Consider the following 21,718-nt stretch of genomic DNA (forward strand, 5'->3'; position numbering starts at 1 on the left):
GAAATAGATGGGGAAACAGTGGAAACAGTGGCAGACTTTATTTTGGGGGCTCCAAAATCACTGCAGATGGTGATTGCAGCCATGAAATTAAAAGATGCTTACCCCTTGGAAGAAAAGTTATGACCAACCTAGATAGCATATTCAAAAGCAGAGACATTACTTTGCTGACTAAGGTCCATCTAGTCAAGGCTATGGTTTTTCCTGTGGTCATGTATGGATGTGAGAGTTGGACTGTGAAGAAGGCTGAGCGCCGAAGAATTGATGCTTTTGAACTGTGGTGTTGGAGAAGACTCTTGAGAGTCCCTTGGACTGCAAGGAGATCCAACCAGTCCATTCTGAAGGAGATCAGCCCTGGGATTTCTTTGGAAGGAATGATGCTAAAGCTGAAACTCCAGTACTTTGGCCACCTCATGTGAAGAGTTGACTCATTGGAAAAGACTCTGATGCTGGGAGGGATTGGGGGCAGGAGGAGAAGGGGACGACAGAGGATGAGATGGCTGGATGGCATCACGGACTTGATGGAAGTGAGTCTGAGTGAACTCCGGGAGTTTGTGATGGACAGGGAGGCCTGGCGTGCTGCGATTCATGGGGTCGCAAAGAGTTGGACACGACTGAGTGACTGAACTAAACTGAACTGATGTACTACAGGTTGTTCAGTTGCTAAGTCATGTCTGACTTTTTGATCCAAGGGACTGCAGCATGCCAGGCTTCCTTGTCCTTCAGTATCATCTCCTGGAGTTTGCTCAAACTCATGCCCATTGAGTCGGTGATACTGTATGGTCCCAACTATATGGTATTCTGGAAAATTTGCAACTAGGGAGACAGTAAAAAGATAATTGGCTGCCAGTCTAATTAAGTAGTGTTTTCCATTATAAAAATTATATTACCCCATTTGGGATATCCATTTCCATTGTCAGATTGGCAAACTGTAATTTTGAGAAATTTCTCCATTTTATCGAAATTTCCAAATGAATCCGAGAGGTCCAGCACAAAGCTCACTTCCCTTCTGCTCAGCAGCACAGTGAGGGCTATATGGAAGGAAGACTTGGGTATAAAATGTATTTTTTATAGAGAGGAAAATTACAAAAAGATAAACAAAACAATCCTCAAAGAACCTTATTTCCATTCTATGTGAAATGACTTACATGAACTGAAACTAGCAGGAAAATAACTGTAGATCATCAAATCCAAGAGAAATCAAATTTTATTTGACAATAATATTAAATTCCACTCATTTATTCTTGGATATCTGTCAATCACGTCATAGGACCACAGACTCATAAGACAAAAAACATTGAAGGTGTATTGCCCACCACTGTCTGGGGCCTGGACAGGGGAGGGATGGTAATACGGGTGTGGGGGGAGATGAAGCCGCTCTGTCCACTTCTCTCAGGTCCTGAGTACGCTGGGCTGGGGCTTCATGGGCTCCTACGAGCCCAGAGCCTTTGGCACAAATGAATCAGGAGTGGGAGGGGTTCTGTACAGATATAACTGTCTGCGTCCATGGTTACTTCCCCACCTCTCCCACTCCGAACCCCGACCCCAGCCCAGGCTTCCACCCGACCACCCCAGCCCACACATCAGCGTCCAGATTCTCAAACCAGTGTCACCTGGCAGTTACTAATTTTTGGCTCTCGTGTTCTATCAGCCATTTGCCCCCAATCAGCCTCTGAGCTCCTTGAGATCAGCTCTCCACGCTCTGCTCCTCTGGGAACTTGCCCAGGCGCAATGGTGCCTGTGAACTCTGGGGCTGGAAGATTCCACACGTGATGGACTGAGTTGGGAGGTGGGGTCAGGCGGGCCAGCCTGGGAGAGGCAGAGGTGAAGGCTAGGGCAGCTGTGGACCCTCTCCTTACCCAGACCAAGGCAATTCCTCCTTCAGAGGGTACGGCTGAGCGTCCCTTCCCCTCTCATCTGGGTCCTGCCTCAGCAGCAAATTGGAAAAGAGGCAATGAAGAGCCTTCCCTCCCCTCCACCACCAGACCGGGGACTCAGTGCTCAGGGTGCGAGGCCGCTGAGCTTTCCTGAGCACCTGAGAGAGGTGCTGGGCCAGGTGCTCTGCAGTCTTGTCTCAACCCTTCAAGGAGGCCTCATCACCCCCCTCAACAAAAGAGGCTTGAAGACGCTAATTCTCTTCCTTCTGGCCATTTAGCCAGAAGGTCACTGAGCTGCCACGGAATCTAGGCTTGTCCTGTCTCCTCCAGGAATCTTGATCCAGGAAGGGGCTCCAGAAGGAGTCTGCTCTGAGTCCTGACAGTAAACAGGTGTTGGTGCTGTTCTTTAGAAGACCCAGGGAATTTGAGAGAGAGAAAGTGTGCATGTGAGAGAGAAAGATAGATGGAGAAGGGGGTAGGGGGCGGCAACGGGGTCAGAAAAACACCACTCATGTTTCTACTACCTGAACCCCAGGGAGGGGGACCCAACCCCAGACTCAAAGCCCCCCCCCACCCCGCAAGTCTCTGACAAGGTAAGAGGAGGGCCTGGCCAAGGGTCGAGAGGGAGCCCTAACCCCTCCACTCCCCAGAGCACCAGAGCCTCGGATCTTCCTTCTAGAGAGGATCCTAGACCATCTAGAGGGCGGGGCCTCCAGAGATCGGCTCACTCGTCCCTCTCCTCTCTACCTGAGGAATCTGAGGGGCTGTATGGACAAGTCCCTTCCCCTAATGCCTGGTTGTTGTTTCTTTTTTCCCAAACAGAGCCCTGAGGCACCATTAACCCCCTGTCTGCTGCAGAGCCCATAGCGGGGACCCTGACCCAGCACAGGGCCATTCAGTTGTCCATCAGGAGCCAGGCCCTCCCAGGAAAAGGCAGCCTCGAGAAGGCTGCCCCCAGGCTTCCTGTCCAGGCTGGTGCCGCACGGCTAGGGCAGAGCTCCGCTGAAGGTCATGATGGGCAGACAGAGCAGGGAGCAGAGGTCAGGCGTGGTCTGCCCCTGCGCCGGTGGGTGGGTGGGCCTCTGGGGCTGGGGGTAGAGGTTGCTCTTCTCGGGCTTGTAGCAGGGCGAGACCTCGCACCTGTGGGGCAGGGTGGGTGTCAGGGCAGGATCCCACCCTTCCAGCTCTTTCCAGGCCTCAGGGTCGGGGGTAGGGGTGCTGAAGCAGGGCTAGGGGCCCCCACTTTCCTACCTGACCACACTCTGCAGGATCTTCCGCTCATCCTGGTCCAGGCACACAGCAAAGGGGCAGCTGTTAGATCCGATGATCTGCACCTTGTCCACTTTGACCTGCGACGTGGTAATCTGCAAAGAGGGCCCGGGTCACCTGGAGCCCTGTCCACCCCCTCCTCTCCTTTGGAGCTGCCAGCCCTCGGCAACCTCTCCCCTTGGAACCACCCACCTGGGTCCAAGGGGTGGGGGCACACAGGGGATGGGCCCACGGCCTCCATCAGGCCCTGACTCCCCCCCAGCCTCTGCCCTTTCCTGAGTCTAAAAGGAGCATTTGTTCTGGGAGGAAAACCCCACTGCCTGCATCATGAGAGCCTTGGTCCCCTGACACAGAGTCCACGCTGACACAGAGCCCGCTCGGGGCTCCCCTGGCAGCCACCACAGAGCCTTTCTGCAGATGCAAGGGTACCTCCTCCTCCCAGAGCCCCCACACATGCGCACACCCCTCGCCAGCCGCTCCTCTCACCCACACGGCCCAGCACAGCCCTTGGACACGCCACCCCCATACGCACAGACACAGACACACACACGCACACACACACACGTGCCCGGTAAGTCTCCTGAGGGGGTGGCCGAGAGGAGGGGGCGCCCTTACCTGGTTGAAGCCCTTCTTAGATTTAGGGTTCTGCCTTTTCACCACTTCTGTCAGGTTCAGCGTCAGGGCCTCTGTGCTCGAGTCTGAAGGGCAGGGGCGGCTCAGGCCAGGCTCAGGACCACCCGTGTCCCTGTCCCCTCCCTCACCCCCTGCCCCCACCTCCACCTCCCTGTCCCCCACCACCACCTCCCGGTCCTCCACCTCCCTGTCCTCATCCCTACCCTGCCCCTGCCCCACCACCCCCCACCGGCCCCCGCCCACGCCCGCGCCCCCTCACCTAGCTCCTCCTGCTGCCGGCAGGCCTTGCTGAGGTTGACAGAGGTGCAGACCTTCTCCACGTTGCTCCAGCGACTGCGTCCACTGATGGCCCCCTAGGAAGGGAGCAGAGCCACACTGTCTGAGGCCCAGGCCCCCGGTGCCTGGTGCCTTCAGCTCCAGACCCGCCAGCCACAGGGTACCGCCTGCCACCAGCACACCCAGGCAGCTCTCTCTCCTTCACCCGTCAGCCAGCTTCTTCACCAAGAGCCCCGCGACCCCTATAAAGACCTTGTGGACCCCAGGAGGAGCTGCCAGGTCACTGGTTTGGTCCATGGGCCAGCCCGATGACCGGGTTGAACTCTGCTCCATCCTCACCCCCAGCCTGGAATCCGGGTCCCCAAGCACACTGACGAGGGGGACTGCCCCGGGGGAGGGCAGCTTTGGAGGCAGAGGGAGAGGGCAAGGTCCACTGCCTCTCCTTCCCCATTCTCTTAGCATCCTGGAGAGCCCTGGCAGCCTGCCAAGGCCTTCCAGCTTATAGACTGGGCCCAGTACATAGGAGGCTGGCTCTGGGGAGGTGGCATGGGGAGCAGACCCGAGGGGCAGGCCAGCAGCACGCTCACCTTGCTGTAGATAATCTGTAGTGTTAGCGGGACGGCTTCCCGGTCACCGTCAATGCCCAGCCGCTTGCTGCCAGGACCTGTGCACGCAAACAGACCCTCTGCTCCTCTCCCTTCCAGGCCCTCACAGACCCGGGGCCCTGCCTCCCCACCCCTTTCTTGTCCCTCCTGCCCCACTACCCTGTGACCCCTCCTCCCCAGGGGCCCCCTGGATCTTGGCCCACCTCCACAGGGGCTCAGGTAGGACCCACCTGAAGCCTTGATGGCACGCGTGGCAGCAGAGTGACCCAGCTCCAGGGAGTGGATGAAGATCTCTGTCGTCTTCTCCCCGGTGATGAAGGTCAGCTGGAGTGGGCAGGAGGGCAGGCATCAGCATGGACCTCCCAGAGGGACTCCCAGGCGCCCCCCACACAGGGCTGCCGGGGGTGGGCGGAGGGGGACCCTGCAGCCAGTCTGGAGTGGCAGGACAGGCTTTACCTCGGTCTGATAGACCTGCAGCAGCACCGGGCGGGCAGCGAAGCGGCAGTAATAGAGCAGCATGTCGGCCAGGATGGGCAGCTGGGCAGGGGAGCCCTCCAGGGGCCGGGACTCTGCCTTCAGAGACTGCTGGGGGTTGGGGGGGAGCCCCGAGATGGAGAGAGAAGGGGGAGGATGAGAGGACGACACACAAAGGAGACAGATCCAGAGGCAGGCAGGGCCAGGGATGGGGGTGGTGAGATGCGGGGAGGAAATGGAAGGGTTGGGGAGGACCCACGGCCTGCCTCCGTTCCTCCTCTCCAGCCTCCGAGCTGGTCGAAGCTGGGGGTTGAGGAGTGGGGGCTGAGGCCTAAGACGCCTAGATCCTTCTGGCGCCCCTCCCTCCCTCCCAGCATCGAGACCCCCTCCCTGGGCCTTGGAGCCCCAGGTTCAGCTCAGCCCTGTTTCCACCCAGCCTCCCTGCTCGATCACGAGGGAGCCCTGGCCCTCCAGGGAGGCCTCCAGCTGGACCCCCTAAACTAGGGCCTTCAAAGCAAGACTGGGTGACTGCAGCCAGGGGCCCCCCAGCCTCTGCACCCTGGAAAGGGGCGGCTCACCTGGCATAGGACTTCGGGGGGCAGGTGCATGAGGCCCAGCACGTTGCGCTCATACCAGGGGTCGAGCATGCCGAGGTAGTGGGAGATGTCGTTGGTGCTCTCGCCCCAGGGGGCTGCGCCCAGCTCCTGGAGAAGGGGCGACAGTCATACCGGCGCCCTGGCCCTGCCCTGCCACCCTTGCTGCGGGCCCTGCACGGCACCCGCTGTCCCATCCCAAGCTTCTCCCTTGCCCTTGGAGAGGTCTAACAACCCTCAGTCCATGCCCCTCCCACCCCATCACCACATGCAGGGCAGGGAGCACGCCTGGGAGCCAGGCCCACCCAGGAGGATGTGCCTCATAAACAGGGGTAGCTGCTGCTCCTGACTTCCAACCAGCCCCTTCCAGGGATCTGGGACCTGCTCATGTCTCCTTGCTTTGCCACCCTGCTGGGCCTGGGGCTGGGGACGTACCGCAGGGCTGGGGTGCCTCGGGGAGTCTGCGGGGAGGGAGGACATCTGGCATGGAGAAGCTGGGCTGGTGCAGCCACCAGCTCCTTGGCTCCGCTTCACGGGCACGTAGAAGAATTGGAGCTTGAAGAACCGTGTGAGGAGCGGACGGTTGCTCTCCAGCCGCCTGTGGAGAAGAAGATAGTGAGAAGGGAGACCCTGGGCCCCTGGGGGACCCCAGTCCTCGAGCCCAGATGCCACCAGCACCACCCCTCTTTAGCCCAGGGCAGATGGAGGCCCAGCTCCGGCTCTCACCGCAGTTTGCTGTATGCCCGGGCCACCTTCCCCGAGATCCGATCGGAGCCGAAGACCACGACTCGCAACGTGGAGGCCTTGGGGTCCTCGTCCCCGCTCAGGAAGGGGCGGCGGCGCTGGTGGCGGGAGGCGGGGGCCAGGAGCCAGCCGGGCAGCGGGGGGCTGAGCTTTGCCTGTGGCAGGGAGCGTGAGCGCTGGGCCCGGGAGGCGGGCCTCGGGCCGTCCACGGGGCTGACGGGGCTGCAGAGGCTGCCGGCCCGCCGCAGGGGCAGGGTGCTGTCCGGGCAGCCCTCTAGGGCCCGGGAGTCCCTCCGAAGCACGAGCTGGCTGGTGCTCTTGAAGAGTTTATAGATCCTGTTGAACTTCTGTCCGGACCTGCGGTGGCCCCGGCGTTCTTGGCTGCCAGGCCTTTTGGGCCTCTCGAAGGAGCTCTCCTCACTATCCTCCACGTAGCCACTGTCCATGCCATCCGACAGGCCCGACACGAAGGAGGTCAGCAGCTGGCGGTGGAGGGTGGGTCCTGAGGCCTGGGACGAGGCAAGGGACAGGGTGGAGTCGCGGGAGGCTGTGGAGCTGGTGGAGAGCAGAGAGTCCCTCTCGGCACAGTGCCTGTCGCTGTCCAAGTCCTCCTCCTCCTCGTCCTCATCCTCATCCTCCTCCTCCCCGTCCTCATCCTCGTCGTCCCCTAGGATGCCCGGTTGGAGCAGCTCTTGTTCCTTCAGCAGGATTTCCTGCAGGATGTCTGCCGGGAGTAACGGGGTACACCGTCTGGGCATCAGACCCTGGGACCCCTCCTGCACAACCCTGGGAAGGGTGACTGACTCAGACAGAACGACACTGCGGGGAAGAAGGCAGGGAGCCAGCCCTGGACTCAGAGCCTGCCCTCTGCTCTGCTCAGAGCCTGCTCAGCTGGGAGGCCCACTGCAGAGGAAGACAGCTCTGGAAGTTTGGGGGGTGGGCACCAGAGGGGAGCCCAGTGGGCCACTCACCAAAGCTGTCCTGGTTCCAGCTGTAGGTGTAGCACCTGGCCACGGGCATGGGGATGGTGCGCAGCTTGCCGGGTTTGGCGGTGTCTGGAGGAGCCAGGGAGGGAGGGCCAGGAGGTGAGGGCTGTGCCGGCGCCTTGAGACAGGCCAGCCCAGACCTCTCTTCATCTTGGAGGAGAGACCAGAGTGGGGAGAGGGACCAACAGCCGGGTGGGCTGAGTCTGAGTTGGAATCTGAGATGCCTGACCTGCAGTCAGGGGGCTTTTCTCAAGCCCACCAGGTAGAAGCCACACCCTTCTGTGAGCTGCGGGACTGTGGCCAAGTCTTAGGCTCTGAACCTTCGGTTCAAACAGGAGAACGAGGGCACCAGCTCACCAGGAGTCCCTTCTTCTGTAACAGACTTTCCCCAGAGATGCTGGGACAAGGTGGGCCATGTGACAAAGGGGGCTCAGAGGGGTATGTGCAGCTTCTGTGTTGTCTTCAAATGCAGCCCGGTGCCCTCGATCAGTCCTCCCTTTTCCTCCTCCCACCACCACCCCTGTGGCAATCTGCAGCCGAACCCTAACCCTGCAGAGGGGAACTATGCCCTCAGGATGGCAGAGCAGGAGGTGTTGGAGAATCTGGGTCTCTGAATGATTACATGGAACAGGCCCAGCTGGGCTGCTTGCCTGGGCAGCTATGGAGCCATGGGGGGGATGGGGCCTTATCCCCAGAGCCTCACCTAGGACACCAGGGAAGCCGGCTTTCTCTCCCACTGCCTGCAGCTTGGTCCTGAGCCACTGGCGGGCCTCGGCAGCATCCCCGATGCCGGATGCCAGTTCCTGGGCCTCTGCCGTCTCCGTGAAGATGTCCTCAAGCTCGGCCAGGGTCTTGGACTGAAAGCCAGGGTAGGGGAGGGGGGTAGGCAGGCTTGCCCGTGAACCTTGGCCTGGCTGCCCAACTTCTCAAACTCCCAGTGACCTGTCTCTCCCTGGCCTCGTTGCCTGCCTCCACCCACGACTGACCACCGAGCTAGGCCCCCCTTCAGCCCCCTTTCTCCAGAAATGGTCAGAAAGAAAGGCCCAGAGCCTTGCAGAGCTGGGGCAGGAGGGGGCAGAATGTCAGTGCTCAGAGGGGGAGCCACACAGCGGGCAGGTCCCAGAGCTCAGCCTAGACACCAGGGTAAAGCTCACGCCTGTGCCACCCAGCTCACGCCACCCTCTGAGGCTGTGTTCAGTCCCTCGATCCTGGTTCCACCCATCCAGGTTAGGAACCAGCAGAACAGAGACCTCTCAACGAGGTCAGTGCTCCAGCGACCTCACTCAAGGTGAGGGGGCCAGTATATCCGGGCAGGCTCCAAAAGGGAGTAGTGAGAACTTCTGCCGGGAGGGGGCGCTGCTGAGCCCAGGGCCCCAGGCACATACCTGCAGCCTGCAGTGCAAACCCGGCAGGTCGCAGTGGGGCCCAAAGGTGGCCTGGAAGGCGTGCAGGAGCAGGGTGGTGTAGGTGCTGTGCGGTGAGGGCCCAGGCGTGCTCAGCTGGTTGGCCACGGCGAGGAACTCGGCCTGCACCTCCAATGGGTTCAGCAAGAGCACAGTGCTGGGGACAGAGGACCGGCCATTGGCACTGGGGGACAGGGGTGGGGCTGCCACAGAGCCCACTCGGGCTGGGGTCGGCCCCTCTGACACCCAGGCCTCCTCACAGCCCAGGTGGGACCTGAGACCAGGGGAGAGCCGGTGCCTTGGGGGTCCCAGTTCCAACGGGAAACCTTACCACCTACTTTTGACCAGTTTTCAGCTGGTCTTTACAAAGACCTTTTAAAAACTGAACTTTGTTTCCACAGATAACTTCTACCTTCTTTTTTTTTTTAAATAAAAAATTTTCCACACAAGACATCTGAACAGGTACAAAATGACACAATAAAGGACTGTATTTTAGGGGAGGTGATTGGAGGCCAGGTGATCATTTTGGGGAGGGGGCAGCAAGGCAACCACATGCTGTGAGATGTGGCCTGAAATTTCAGCCCGTGTGCTCCTCAAGTCAAGGGTCGGGTGTGAGGTGGCTTCTGCTAGGAGGAAGGAGAGCAAGTCAGGGCTGCATCTGACTCCTCTTCTGGCAGAGGGTGCCCTTTCTTTTTTTTTTAAAAAAATTATTTATTTGGCTCCATGTGGGATCTAGTTCTCTGACTAGAGAACTAGGGATTGAACCTGGGCCCCGGCACTGGGAGCTCGGAGTCTCAGAAACTGGACCACCAAAGCCATCATGAAGGCCAGCACTGGGCTGGTGGAGAGAGCATGCATCCAGTCACCATCCAGTCACCTTCCTTCCCCTGGACTCTTTTTTTTTTTTTTTTTTTTGAGTGAAAGCACTAAGAAAGTAGGTATATTGAGAAAGATACACATCCCACTGGCAGAATGTGGTCCATCTCAGGAGGTGAGATCGGCCCCTGGGTTCCCTCCTAATGCCAGTGTTTAAATGTCTGCATTATGGACATTTTGAACATACTCAAATGTTAAGAGAATCATGAACCTCAAGGATCAATCACTCAGTTAACACATGACTGTTTGAACTTCAGCCACGACAACCCCCAATCACTGCATTTTCTCTAAAGTACTCCACTCCAGTATTCTTGCGTGGAAAAATCCCATAGGTAGAGGAGCCTGGCAGACTACAGTCCACAGTATCACAAAGAGTCGGACACGACTGAAGGACTGAGCACACACCAGCCATAGCAGTGGTATTCCTGTGAAGGCTGTTAGTGTGAACTGCTCACGCTTGTTCCCTCACAAGTCCTGCAGTGTTTAAACACAGCACAAAGAAGCACCAGGCAGGTGGCCCTTCTGCCAGTGTCTGTGGACGACTGTCCCAGAGCTGGCCTGGGGGTCAGAACTCAGGGACGGGATGGGGCTGTGTCAGATTCCCCAGGGTTTAGGGAGAAACTCATTTTGATTTCTCTATTTGTAAGAAAAAGGGATCAGGCTCAAGTAAGTAGTCCCCCACTGAGTCATCCTCCTTTACTGACTGCTGGATCATGCCCTCATGGACATGCATTAAGCACCACTCTACACATGACCGGGCCAGCCACCCCAAGGCCTCACCGCTTGCACCTCCTCTGCAGGCTTGTTAACCACAGTGAGAATGACTTGGCTGGGAGCTCTTTCTACGAACCTCTCTCAGTGCCTCAGTTCCTGGATCTAAAGCATACCTCTCTCACAGGCTTACTTACCAGGAGGACTGGATGATGGAGGGACTCCTGCAGCACTACCTGGGGTTCAGGAAGTGCCTTGAAGCTGTTGGTGATTATCCATCATCCACCTGCCTCAGCCCCCCTGGCGGAATTCTGCTTGCTTATTAACAAACCTTTCTTTACCAGACATTTTTTCTGCCCTTTCTCTCTCTCTTAAAATCTACCACTTGCTTTTCTGTTTGTTTTTACCAAGAAGGAACTCAAATGATATCTGCTCAGTGAATGTGCTGTGAACCCCTGGGACTGAGGATAGGAAGGGGCTGGGGTGACTGGAATTTCTGAGCCAGTGGAGGCTGGGGTCTCCAGGCACCCATGTGCTTGGAGGCTTGCTGGAGGGCCCTCAGAATAGAGGTTTCCTCTCAAATGCTTTTCCAGCTGCTGGCCGTGGGTAATTAAATCAGCTCAGGAAGTCCTAACCAGAACTGCCTTTGAAATGAAATTGAACTAGAACATGCTTGGGAGAAGGTGACTTTTCTTTCGTAAAACTTGTCTCAGCTCTATGTGTGTGTATCAGGTTTTCATATAAAATACATTTTTAAATTCTAGGTCTTGGTCAGGAAAGTTTGGAAAATGCCGTTTTACTGACAGGCAGAAAGACATTATACAAAGAGTCTGGGCTTTTGAGTAAGACTGAGGCTCAAATCCTGGCTTAGACTTTTACTAGCTGTGTGACCTTGGGGAAGTTACTTGCCCTCTCTGGCCTTTGGCTTCCTCATCTGAAAAGTAGGGGTAAAGAAAGGTAATGCGTGCTTGTTCAGCATAACCAAAGCAGATAATTTTTGTTTTCTGTTTTAAAATCTCAGACCCATTTAGGAATCTGATGAAAGACCCTTAGCCCAGAAAAAAGAGCCAGTGCACAAAACATCACACACCCCCGCCCCCCGCCCTGCCATTCCTCCCTCCCCAAGAGCACTCACACAGTGGAGCTGCGGTGGCTCCTAGTGGACAGGCCCTGCTCGGCCCTCACCAGGCGCTGGTAGGAGATTCCTGTGGCCAAAAAACCCGAAAGAGCAGTTCATGAATTTACCTGTTCCTTCATCAGTCATGGCCCTGCTCCTTGGAGGTGCTGGCACTGGGAGTTCCGGGATGAAGGTCAGAACACGGGGAAGATTAGACCCCTGGCCTCCAGGGCCTCTAACAGTCTGGCTCCCAGCCCCCTCCGTGGCCCCACCCAACCCACAAAGCTTCACTCTTTAGGGACTGAGGTGCAGGGCACCCAGGGAGGAGACTAGGGACCCCGAAGTGGCCTCCCGCTGCCCACCTGGCACCGATGCTGCCACCCCTCCAGGTCCCGGCGTCCTCCTGCAGCTGAGCCGTAGCCCCGCCCCCCCCCCCCCCCCCCCCCCCCGCCTTCCCTCAGCATTCCGGCCCTGCCTCGGGGGACCCTCAGTATTCCGCAGTCCTGCCTGGCGCTGTCCTCCTCTGCGGCTGAGTCTGCACCACGGATCCCATCCTAGCCTTCCTTCATGGCATCATCCATCTCTCCATCTCCCCTGATTCAAAGATGCTGAGAAGAAACAAGCCAAGGTTTCCCTTTTCCCCTGAAGCTTAGCTCTGTAGCTGGAAAGTAGGTCCTCCGTGCCGTGTCAACCACGGTGAGGAGACTCCACGACACCTGGTTCTTCTCACCGAGGGGGCTGGGATTCGGCGGCGGAGGGTGGGGGCAGGCAGTCCCCCTCATTAGGGTTTGGACAGCCTCACAGGGACCCTGCTGGGCGTGGACTGGGTGAGAGTTTGGAGCAGAAGGCAGCCTCCTGGGGGAGTCAAAGCCACGACTGGGGTTAGAGACGGCTGTAAGCAGAGGGCTGTGACTTTTGTTTTGTAAGTGGTCAAACATTTCCAATTTGTGCTATTCTAACTTGAGATCTGATTTCTTTGATTTCGGTGCCTTTTGTCTGCTGTATCTTTTATGTAACTGTCACATGTTGAGATATTAATGTTATATCTACTTCCACAGGCAAGTCCCTGAAACAGAGGTGATGACTATCAGGACTCAGGACGCCACCTAGTGGCCTCCTACAGACATGACAGAAAAGTCCCCTCTTTGCCCCTTCAATCCCAACAATGTCCCTGGCCATCCCATGTTTCCCTGCCCTCCAATCTCCCAGACTCCAAAACACACAGACATCAAAGTCTTCTCTTGATCTGTCCACACTTCTATTTTAAATACCATGTAGTGTTCTTAACAGGCAACCCACACCCCATCGATCTGTTATGCCACACCTCCGCCGCCCTGTTCTGCCCCCGTAGACTCAGGCCAGGCTGGGGCCACCATCCAGGAGGATCTGTGGGCCACTTTATCCTTGAAGCCTGCTGTTGTCTTTAGTCTACAGGACAAGGAGCATTCTCTAACATCCTGTTTCTCCACCTGCTCATCTTAGGGGCTTTCCTGGTGCCTCAGCGGTAAAGAATCCGCCTGCCAATGCCTGCCAAAGAAGGAGACATGGGTTCAATCCCTGAGTCAGGAAGATCCCCTGGAGAAGGACGTGACAACACACTCCAGTATTCTTGCCTGGCAAATCCCATGGACAGTGAAGCCTGGCGGGTTACAGTCCATGGGGTTGCAAAAAGTCGGACACGACTTAGTAGACAACAAACAATCACATTTGGGAATTATGACATCATTAGCTGGGAGCTGCTGTTGGCTGATGATGTTCTGTTAGTGGGTGCTGTTTCCAGAGTGATTGGCAAGTGCTGAAGAGCCCAGATTCCAACAGCATTAGCTGAAACTCTCTACCCCTCCCCCAAAGACACCCATCAAATCCCCCTTCCTTGGCTTCTCTTGATAACGAACCTCCACTTATTGGGGAGCTTCATGGCAGTGGGTGCTTCTCTCCTCTTTGACCTTTACCCGTCTTCCCTGGGCAACTCAGCAGACACGAGCAACTTTCTGAAACGGTCTTACTTAGACCAAGACTGGCTCAAGGGCTGAACAAAAAAACTCACCTAGGTGGTCTGTGTCTGGTCTTAACATGTAGGAAATCAAAAAGGTCCCCCCATATGGGCAAGGGATGTGTCCTGGTGAGTGGGAGCTGATGGTGGGCGGCCATGGTGAAGTGCAAATGCCTTGTCCAGGCACAGGAGTGCCCTCATAACTGAGCTTTGTTTACCCAACTGAGCTTCCCTTCTTTTTATTTTTTAAAATTTATTCATTTTTTATTGAAGTATAGTTGATTTTTGGAGAAGGCAATGGCACCCCACTCCAGTACTCTTGCATGGAAAATCCCATGGGCGGAGGAGCCTGGTAGGCTGCAGTCCGTGGGGTCGCGAAGAGTCGGACACGACTGAGCAACTTCACTTTCACTTTTCACTTTCGTGCATTGGAAAAGGAAATGGCAGCCCACTCCGGTGTTCTTGCCTGGAGAATCCCAGGGACGGAGGAGCCTGGTGCACTGCTGTCTATGGGGTCGCACAGAGTCGGACATGACTGAAGCGACTTAGCAGCATAGTTGATTTACAACACTAAGTTAGTTTTATGTGTACAGCAAAGTGATTCAGTTTTATATATATATTTTTTCAGGTTTTTTCCATTATAGGTTATTACAAGGTATTGAATATGGTCCCCTGTGCTACACAGTAGGTCCTGGCTGTTTATCTGTTTTATATATAGTGGTGTGTAACTGTTAATCCCAAACTCCTAAATTATCCCTCCACTACCCCTTTCCCTTTTCTAAAGTGATAACTGGAAATGGCCATTCTGCACAGGACAGCTGACGAAGACAGAGGCTGAGTGACAATCACTGCTGGTGTCACCAAGCAGGAACTGGCACCACGTTAATGACATTCTTATGGAACGTCCATGCTGAGGACACGATGTGGTGCCTGGTCATCGTGAGGCAGAGTCCCCAGGGCTGACACGAGGCAGGGGAGGCTCAGCCATAGCCACACGGCTGTCCCAGGAGATGATCCTGGCTTCCTCCTCCTGACCCACATCCTACCACGACACGAACACTCCTGGCTACTGGCTTCCTCTTATGCTTTCCTTCCTTCTGGGGTTCCCTGGACAGCAGCCATGGAACTCTCTCTCTCTCTCTCTCTCTCTCTCTCTCTCTCTCTCTCTCTCACACACACACACACACACACACACACACACACACACACTCCTTTATCCGTTCATCTGTTGATGAGCACTTAGGTTGCTTCTGTGTCTTGGCTACTGTCAACACAGCTGCTATGAACACAGTCCTACTTTTGATCAGGAGGCTCAGAGAGCTTCTATAACCTGTCCAACGTCATCAGCTAATAAGTGACAGAGCAGAGTTCTTTGTTATCCAAAAGCCCATGTTCCTGCTCTCACATTTGACTTTATAGCTAAAGCAAGAATCATCAAACTTTTCTGAGTCCTAGTTGTCTCATGCACAAAATAGGAGCAATGCTGCTTTTCCCTCATACTCTGCAGGGCTGTGGGCTGGGTGATATAATCGTGGAGGTCTGGGTGCTTTGAAAACTGAGGCGTGACTCACACATATGATGCCCACTGTCGCCCATCAGGATGACAGGCCAACTCTTAGCAGGCAAGTGCTGTGTTCTGCACAGCCAGGCAGGCACAGAGTAAATACTCAACAAACATGCGGGCTGAACCCAAGGGGGCTGTGGTGGGTGGGACCCGGAAGTACTGACGTGAGGCTTCCTGCCACCCAGATGGAGGCAGTGGGCGACCCTATGGCAGGGGTGGAGTCAGGAAGAAGGGGGAGGTCCACAGGCTTGATAACCTGCCCACTTCCTCTGCCACCCAGCCACATCAAAGTGGGATAAACTGTTTCACTCATCTCCATGGCAACTGACTCCACAAGGCTGCATGGGTGGAGGGCCCAGCTCACCAAGTCCCTGTCATCTTCTCCCTGTGACCTTGCCAGGATCCACCTACTAAGATAAAACCACTCTGAACCCTCCTGCCCCAGCAATGGGAAATCAAAATAGACCAGCATTATCCTTGCAAACTGCTGAGAGGGAGACATGACTATCCTCCCATTTTACAGATGAGGAAATTGAGGCTCCTATGATGTGAAATGTCTTGCCAAAGGCCCCACAACTCCAGAGTTGTAGGGACCCCAAGATGGTCTTGTGCCAAGTACTGGTAACCACCAAGTGATGCAGCCTCAGCCTCCCGCACAGAGCTCAGTGCCTGGTCTCCCCTTCCCCCTACTGCCTCCCTCAGCTGGGTTACTGGGGGTGGAGCTACTCAGCAGTGAGGCAAAACTATTACCCACTTGCCTTTACCAAATTACACCAAAGCACTTCCTAACTGGACTTCCCCGGTGGCTCAGCGGTAAAGAATCCGCCTACAATGTGAGAGCCACAGGAGACTTTGGTTCACTCCCTGGGTCAGGAAGATTCCCTGGAGGAGGATAGGGCAACTCACTCCAGGATTCTTGCCTGGAGAATCCTGTGGACAGAGGTGCCTGGTGGGTTACAGTCCATAGGGTGGCGGAGTCAGACACGACTGAAGTGAGTTAGCATAGTACAGCATAGCACTTTCTAACTAGCCCACCTAGTGGTTGAATTTACTACTTGCTATTAATATTAATGAGGGGTCAGGTTCTATGAAATTAGAGGCTTACTTGTGGATGTGAGATGAGTGCTTTTTGTTCACTATAAAAGATAATGTCATGGAAGCAACCTAGATGTCCATCAACAGATGAATTGATACAGGAATTGTGGTACATAAATACAATGGAATATTATTCAGCTATATAAAAGAATACATTTGAGTCAGTCCTAATGAGGTGGATGAACCTAGAGCTTGTTGTACAGAGTGAAGTCAGAAAGAGAAAGACAGATATTATATGTTAACGTGTGTGTATGGAATCTAGGAGATCCAACTATTCCATCCTAAGGGAGATCAGTCCTGGATGTTCACTGGAAGGACTGATGTTGAAGCTGAAACTCCAATACTTTGGCTACCTGACTCATTGGAACTGATTCATTGGAAAAGATCCTGATGCTGGGAAAGATTGAGGGCAGAAGGGGACAGAGGATGAGATGGTTAGACGGCATCACTGACTCAAGAGACATGGATTTGGGTGGACTCTAGGAGTTGGTGATGGACAGGGAGGCCTGGTGTGTTGCGGTTCATGGGGTCGCAGAGTCAGACACGACTGAGCGACTGAACTGAACTGAATGGAATCTAGAAAGACAGCACTGATTAACCTATTTGCAGGGCATCAGTGGAGATGCAGACACAGAGAACAGACTTGTGGCAATGGTGTGGGAAGAAAAGGGAAGGACAAATGGAAATATATACATTACATGGAAATATATACTCAATGTAAAATAGATAGCCAGTGGGAATTTGCTGTGTGACACAGGGCGCTCAATCCAGTGCTCTGTGACAGACGACCTAGAGGGGTGGGATGGAATGGGAGGTGGGAGGGCGGTTCAAGGGGGAGGGGACACATGTATCCCTGTGGCTGATTCATGATGATGTATGGCAGAAGCCGGCACAATATTGTAACGCAATTATCTTCCAATGAAACATTTTTTTAAAAAGATAATGTCAAAGGGTTTTCTCCCCACTGTATGATGTTCATTCTCCTATATGATGTTGACTAATTTTGTATCTAATTCTGCCATCTTTTCGTGGCTTAGATGAGAAATTAATCTCAGTTTCTGACACCCTCCTTTAAACCGCCTCTCCCACCTTCCTGGCTAGTTCCCTCAGTAAGAGTTGGAATGCGTCTTTGACACAGGCTCACCGTGCATCTGTTTGAGTTTGAGGCTTTTTAACTGTTTGAAAAGGATTGTCTGGCAAGAGCAAATGGTTTCCTATTTCGGTTCTGCTTCCCCAGGAAGAGGAAGCGTTGCTGGCATGGGCAGCCTGGCCTGAGCATCCCCCTCAAGCACTTGCTTGGTCCCCAGCATACCTGAGCCCTCATATGCTCCCAGGGGCAAGATCCAGGGGAAGACCCTCAGCAGTGAGTGGCTAGGGTTCCATGAGCCCTCACTGCTCTGAGTTCAAAGACTCTCACTCCATTTCCATCTCCAGCTGCTGCTCTGCTTGGCTCTCCTCTCCCCAATAGAACCCCGAGTCCCAGTGTCTGGACCTCCCCACAGCCCGCCTCTCAGCTTCACATCTGTTTGCTGGGGGCTGCTGGGAGCTGAGTTCCTGCTCAGTTGCCCACAAAAACATCTCAAGGCATAGCGTGCGGGCGGCAAGAGGGCAGCCAGCTGGTTCCACTTGAAATTGGGAAGCGGTCTCCCTGCACGCAGGTGACAGCCCTCCCCTGGACCCATTTCAAAAAGAATGTCATTTAGATCTTAGGCAGAGACTGAAGGTCCTGCCAGGACATTTGCATTTTAAATCCTTTCTGTCCTGTTACAGAAAAGAAGAAAAGCTTTGCCTTCTCATTAAAGGAATTCTGGTCACCACCAAGAAGCCCAGAAGCAATCTAGATCTGTTTGTTTGGGGGGATAGTGAGGAGGAAGGGAATGAAAGAGATTAAATTGGTTTGTTCATTTAGGGTGCCTTGGAAAGCGAGGTTGGCCTACTTGTCTGTTTATCATGTGCCTCAGCACCTGCCTTTGTCCAACCATTCTCTTGAGAGCCTCCCTGATTTCTTGATTCTTCCATGTGAGCCTCTGTCAGGAAGTGAGGCTCATGTAGTGCGGAGCTTTTGACTGAAGGACACATAGCCTGTACTTGTCCAGGCCCTTAGTGACTGTAACGGCAGCTGATCGGTTGGGCAGACAGATCAGCTGATAGGTTGGAGGAAGATAGATTAGCTGATTGGTTGGGCAGATGGATAAGCTGATTGTGTTATGTGCTAAGTTGCTTCAGTGGTGTCAGACTCTTTGTGATCCTATGGACTGTAGCCTGACAGGCTCTAGGCTCTTCTGTCCAAGGGATTCTTCAGACATGAATACTGGAATGGGTTTCCATGCCCTCCTCCAGGGGATAATCCCAAACGAGGGATGGAACCCCGCTTCTCTTACATCTCCTGCATTAGCAGGCGGGTTCTTTACCGCTGATACCACCTAGGAAGCCCCTGATTGGCTGTGAGTGAAGTCGCTTAGTCTGTCCAACTCTGTGACCCAATGGGCTGTAACCTGCCAGGCTCCTACATCCATGGGATTTTCCAGGCAAGAATACTGGAGTGGGTTGCCATTTCCTTCTCCAGGGGATCTTCCCCACCCAGGGATCGAATCCAGGTCTGTCTGCATTGCACGCAAACGCATTACTGTCTGAGCCACGAGGGAAGCTCTGTGGTGGAATCAAGCCCAACCTCATTGGTTGGGGGCAGACAAATGAGATGATCAATTGGGAAGGGAAGTCATAAATTTCTCCAAAGCACTTTTCATATAAAGTTTCAGTCTGGAGCTTTCTAGGGTCCATTAATTACTAGGGAATAAGATTCAGCACATCTGTTCTGTGTGTATTTAATGCCCATGATCAGACACTTAGATACTCTAGGTTCTAAACAGAGTCTGGGGCATATACAGATTCAAAAGAATAAAACAAAACATGGGATTACAACACACATAGTATTTGGGGGCCTGCTTTTTTACTCAACAAGTTAATAAACGTCTTTTCATCTCAGTAACCTTATTTCTATGATATCATTTTACTTAGTTACTTATTTTTGGCCATGCTGGGTCTTTGTTGCTACTCTGGCTTTCTCTAGTTGCAGCAAGCAGGAGCTACTCTCAAGTTGCGTTGCGTTAGCTTCTCATTGTGGAGGCTTCTCTTGTTGCAGAGCATGGGCTTCAGCAGTTGCAGTTCCCTGGCTCTAGAGCACAGGCTCAGTGGTTGTGCCGCACAGGTTTAGTTGTTCCACAGAACGGGATCTTTCCAGATCAGGGGTCAAACCCGTTTCCTGCATTGGCAGGTGGATTCTTAACCACTGAGCCATCAGGGAAGCCCTATGATCTCATTTTAAATGACCGAGTAGGATTCCACCAAATGACTCTGGTACAATATATTCAACTATTAATATGTACAATATTTAGGTTTTTTGGAATTGGCAGATTATTAAAAAGAACACAGCAATGAACACCTTTGTAGCTAAACCTTTGCAACATCCATAATTATTCATCAGGTTATAAACTTCTAGGAATGGAATTTCTGGGTGAAAAAATAATTACTTTTAATGCTTTATAGGACACCCTCCCGCCCCACTTCCTGAGCAACACTGGTATTTTTGTTCTATATTTAGGTTTACCAATTTGATAGGGGAAAAAGGTGTCTTCACTATTTAGCTCTGGATTTTCTTTATTACTAGTGAGGGTAAATATTCTGGAGGGGTGTTGCTCAGCTGTTAATGGTTCTTTCTGGATGTGCTTGAATCATATCCTTGTATCGATACTTCCATTGGTGTGTTTGCTTATTTTTTCAGTTGACAAAAGAACTCTTCATGGGCTTGATATATTGTTCATTGCAAATATTTTTCTTAGTTGCTTATTTACTTTCCGTTTATGGTGGGTTCTGCCATAGAGAAGCTTTAATTTCATGCTCTCAAATCTGTCAGCCCTTTATTAAATGACAAATTTTTTCATTACTGACTTGTGGATGCTTCTTTGTCATATAAAACATTTTTATACACTTAATCTGTTCTGAGACATTCTATTTCATCCCATTAATTTATCTATTCTTATACCAACACTGTACTATTTTAATAGCCATAGCCTTATAGTACTTTTAAAGACCTAGTAGGGAAATATTCCTTTCTTACTTTTCCCTAAGAATACAGAAATAAATACATAATAAATGCCACTGTAGAGCATTTATTCTGTTCAATAGACTTTATTTTGTCAAAATTTTAAAGATATTGGTATTTTTTATCACAGTTACATTTATTTCCATAATACTGGATATTATTACAATATTGATTCAATCCAACAAAGTCTCTTAAATTCTTCATCCTTCAGTAAAGTTTGCTGTCTCTGTGTAGGTTATTCACATTTCTTTATTTATTTTATATTTTTAGTTGCTATTGTAAATTATTTTTCCCCATTATGTTTTCTTATGAGTTGATGCTATTATATGAAAAAGCTCTTAGCTCCCTGATTATTAGTTTGACATTGCTTTAGGTGATTCTCACAGTCTTGACAGATAACCAATTGTTTGAACTCTGCGAAATTAAAATTTTATCTTCTCTGGAAGAGGAAATATTCCTTACTTTTGTCTTTTTGCATAGGCAAAATCGTATAAGCACAAAGAGGAAAGTTGTTAATAACAGAAATGCTTCTAGTATTTCACTATGGGTTGTTACCTTATTAAGGACCCTTCCATATATTAATAGTTTCCACATATTGGAGGGGCTTTGAATATCAGGAATATGGATGTCGAATTTTTTTTTTAACCAAGATATTTTTATTCAGAATAGATACTGAATTTTATCAAATGTTTCAGAGGCATCTACTAGGATATTTAAGTGACTACTCCTTTGAGCCACTGATATGAGGAATTACTCAAATGAGGGGCCACCTGTCAGTAAATTGTACTTGATTACATTTTTCTTGCTCTTACAATAGCTTTGTTAGACCTTGTTTCCATGTTGGTGAAAGTCCCAACTCTTTTTGAACTTCCCTGGTGGCTCAGACGGTAGAGAAATCTGCCTGAAATGCAGGAGACCTCAGTTCAATCCCTGGGTTGGGATGATCCCCTGGAGAAAGGAATGGCAACCCATTCCAGTATTCTTGCCTGGAGAATGCCCTGGACAGAGGAGCCTGGCGGGCTACAGTCCATGGGGTCGTATAGCGTTGGACACGACTGAGGGACTAACACTTTCCCTTTCCATCCATTTTTTGGCACCAGGGACCGGTTTCATGGAAGACAATTTTTCCACAGATTGCAGGGGAATGGTTTCAGGACAGTTCAAGCATATTACACTTACTGTGTGTTCTATTTCTATTATTATTACATCAGCTCCACCTCAGATCATCAGGCATTAAATCCTGGAGGTTGGGGACCCCTGTGTTATGGCACCTGCAGTTTCTCAAGGACCCTGAGTACCACTTGCCCACACTGTCATGGTGTCCGTCTGCCTGTTCATTCCTGGCACCAGCCACCTTTCCTGGCCAGAACCTAGTCCATCACACATATGTCCCCCTATATGCT

General features: G+C 52.6%; 1 protein-coding gene across 13 annotated transcripts in view; it reads right to left on the bottom strand.

The window, feature by feature from the left end:
• Window positions 1-1,186: 1,186 nt before the first annotated feature.
• The window catches only part of PIK3R5 (phosphoinositide-3-kinase regulatory subunit 5), a 74,698-nt gene continuing 54,166 nt past the window's right edge, over window positions 1,187-21,718 (bottom strand). For 10 of the 13 annotated variants that reach the window (XM_042255656.2, XM_042255653.2, XM_060395420.1 and 7 more), the window contains 14 exons: window positions 11,580-11,649; window positions 8,840-9,014; window positions 8,158-8,311; window positions 7,440-7,523; window positions 6,451-7,192; window positions 6,160-6,322; window positions 5,710-5,835; window positions 5,114-5,242; window positions 4,888-4,981; window positions 4,640-4,716; window positions 4,036-4,129; window positions 3,759-3,841; window positions 3,126-3,238; window positions 1,187-3,014 (listed from right to left, as the gene is read on the bottom strand). In XM_042255656.2, the coding sequence (XP_042111590.1) occupies window positions 2,861-3,014; window positions 3,126-3,238; window positions 3,759-3,841; window positions 4,036-4,129; window positions 4,640-4,716; window positions 4,888-4,981; window positions 5,114-5,242; window positions 5,710-5,835; window positions 6,160-6,322; window positions 6,451-7,192; window positions 7,440-7,523; window positions 8,158-8,311; window positions 8,840-9,014; window positions 11,580-11,649 (2,258 nt within the window). In that variant the 3' untranslated portion in view covers window positions 1,187-2,860. Of the gene's footprint in view, window positions 3,015-3,125; window positions 3,239-3,758; window positions 3,842-4,035; window positions 4,130-4,639; window positions 4,717-4,887; window positions 4,982-5,113; window positions 5,243-5,709; window positions 5,836-6,159; window positions 6,323-6,450; window positions 7,193-7,439; window positions 7,524-8,157; window positions 8,312-8,839; window positions 9,015-11,579; window positions 11,650-11,923; window positions 11,967-21,718 lie in introns of those variants that run through there. The other 3 variants (XM_060395425.1, XM_027974901.2, XM_042255657.2) reach the window with 3 other exon arrangements.

Source organism: Ovis aries, chromosome 11 (assembly GCF_016772045.2).
Source record: "Ovis aries strain OAR_USU_Benz2616 breed Rambouillet chromosome 11, ARS-UI_Ramb_v3.0, whole genome shotgun sequence".
NCBI classification, from domain to species: Eukaryota; Metazoa; Chordata; class Mammalia; order Artiodactyla; family Bovidae; genus Ovis; species Ovis aries.